Source organism: Sinocyclocheilus anshuiensis, unplaced genomic scaffold, assembly GCF_001515605.1.
Source record: "Sinocyclocheilus anshuiensis isolate Anshui unplaced genomic scaffold, SAMN03320099.WGS_v1.1 scaffold2477, whole genome shotgun sequence".
NCBI classification, from domain to species: Eukaryota; Metazoa; Chordata; class Actinopteri; order Cypriniformes; family Cyprinidae; genus Sinocyclocheilus; species Sinocyclocheilus anshuiensis.
The window spans coordinates 509,120-511,515 of record NW_015554065.1 but is presented as its reverse complement, the minus strand read 5'-3'; the positions used below and the strand labels follow the sequence as shown (position 1 = coordinate 511,515).

At 37.6% G+C, this 2,396-nt stretch overlaps 1 protein-coding gene across 1 annotated transcript in view; it reads right to left on the bottom strand.

The window, feature by feature from the left end:
• Window positions 1-2,396, bottom strand: part of LOC107668646 (protein MON2 homolog) — a 55,731-nt gene that overhangs the window by 28,528 nt on the left and 24,807 nt on the right. The window contains exons 9-10 of the mRNA XM_016460591.1: window positions 2,254-2,378; window positions 906-1,045 (exon numbers count right to left, since the gene is read on the bottom strand). Coding sequence (XP_016316077.1) covers window positions 906-1,045; window positions 2,254-2,378 — 265 coding nt within the window. The remainder of the gene's footprint in view (window positions 1-905; window positions 1,046-2,253; window positions 2,379-2,396) is intronic.

Sequence of the window (2,396 nt, the reverse complement as noted above, 5' to 3'; positions counted from 1 at the left end):
TGTGTGTGCGCATGGGAGTGTGTGTGTGTGTGTGTGTGTGTGTGTGTGTGTGTGTGTGCATGTGCATGTATGTGTGTGCATATGTGTGCGTGTGAGAATGTGTGCATGTGAGTGTGTGTGTGTGCGCGTGCGCATGTGTGTGTGCGCATGTGTGTGTGCGTGTGTGTGTATGTGTGAGTGTGCATATATGTCTGTGTGCATGCGAGTGCCTGTGTGTGTGTGTGTGTGTGTGCGCGCATGTGTGTGTTTGTGCGCATGTGTGCGTGTGCAAATGTGTGCGTGTGTGTGTGCGTGCGTGTGTGTGCGCATGTGTGTGTGCGCATGTGTGTGTGCGCATGTGTGTGTGTATGTGTGAGTGTGCATATATGTCTGTGTGCATGTGTGCATGCGAGTGCCTGTGTGTGTGTGTGTGTGTGTGCGCATGTGTGTGTTTGTGCGCATGTGTGCAAATGTGTGCGTGTGTGTGCGTGCGTGTGTGTGCGTGCGTGTGTGTGCGTGTGTGTGTGTGTGTGCGCATGTATGTGTGTGTGCGTGCATGCATGCGTGTGTGTGCATGTATGTGTGTGCATGTGTACAGGTTTTTCTACACTGGTAGGGACTTAAACCTGAATACACACCAACTCATGGGGACTTGTGTCACGGTGGGGACCTAAATTGTACCCCATGGGTACAGAAGCTTATAAATCATACAGAATGAGTTTTTTTTTTGAGATTGTAAAAATGTAGAAAGTTTTCTGTGAGGGCTAGGTTTAGGTTTAGGTGTAGGGCGATAGAAAATACAGTTTGTACAGTATAAAAACCATTACGCCTATGGAGAGTCCCTACAAGGATAGCTGACCAGACTGTGTGTGCGCATGTGTGTGTGTGTGTGTGTATGTGTATGTGTGTGCGCATGTGTGTGTGACCTGCAGGTGTGCTGGTGGACGAGGCGTTTCCTGCGCTGGGGAGGATGAAGAGCGACTGGATGAAGGAGCCCAGAGCGTTGACGATGTCTCTGAAGACTTTGGTGGAGTGCTGCTTCATGTCGTACGACTGACAGAAAGACCTGCACACACACGGTCACAAGATCTTTATGAACTCCGGAAGAAGAAAAATATCTCATGACTGCAGGCAAACTAATAGATTCAGATTATAGATTATAAAAACTTGCCTTTTATATTATTAAGCTAATGAAATATATAATTTGTATCAAAAGATCTGTCAAAACAAGAGTTTATGTTAAACTTTATATACAGTGGTGTGAAAAAGTGTTGGACCCCTTCCTGATTTCTTATTTTTTTGCATGTTTGTCACACTTTAATGTTTCAGATCATCAAACAAATTTAAATATTAGTCAAAGATAACACAAGTGAACACAACATGCAGTTTTTAAAAACAGGAAAGAGTGTTTTTAGAGATTATAAATGACATTTTAGTCACCCTTCACTAGTTTAAATGCTTCTGTGTTGTGACAAAATAATTTTTAAAAGCAAAATTTAAATGTAACAAATTTTTAAATAAAGTTTGTAACTGTTTATTATATTTTACTTTATTTGTAAATTGTATTCTATATGGCAGTTTTTATATTATATTAGATTTGATTGTGTTAGATTAATTTGTATAAATGATTGTATATTACTGTTTATATATTACATGACTTAATAACATACAACATGTTTTTTATGTTATTAAGCCAATAAAACAAATTCATACGAATGGATAGTGTTTTTAGATGTTATGAATGCCATTTTCACTAGATAAGTTTTAGTAATTTTACTAGTACTTCAACAAATATTTTTATTTCATGCAACATTTCTAATTTTTAAGATTTTTACATTTAGGTTTTTCAGCTAATATTTATATTTTATTTCATTAACAAAAAATATGCTTAATAGATAATAATTTTAATTAGCTAACAATAAAACTGTTTGGGTTTAGAGTTAGGAGACAGAAAAAATGAATAGATCTGCATTCAAAAAAATAGAAGTAAAAAACAATAGAAGTTAAAGTAAAAAAAGTTTACTTTTAGTGATTTTAGTACGTCAACTTAAACTTATTTTATTTCCGTTTTTTACATTTTTTTTTCATCTAATATTTGTATTGTATTTCACTTCAGCTTTACTTCAATTAACAAAAATTATTTTTTTAGGTTTAGTTTAAGCTAACAATAACATTGCATGGGTTCAGGGTTAGGAGACAGAAAATATCATTAGATCAGCATAAAAATAATAGCATGTCAGAAAAACACACGTGTGCAAGTGTACAAGCGCTCACTGCAGTAAATGCGGCTGAACACACAGTCTGTGCACAGACTCCACCGCCACGGCTCTCAGCCACTGCGGCTTCTCTCCATCCAGAAACTTCACCAGCAGAGACAGGAAGATCTCACACTCCGTCACCTACAACACACACACACA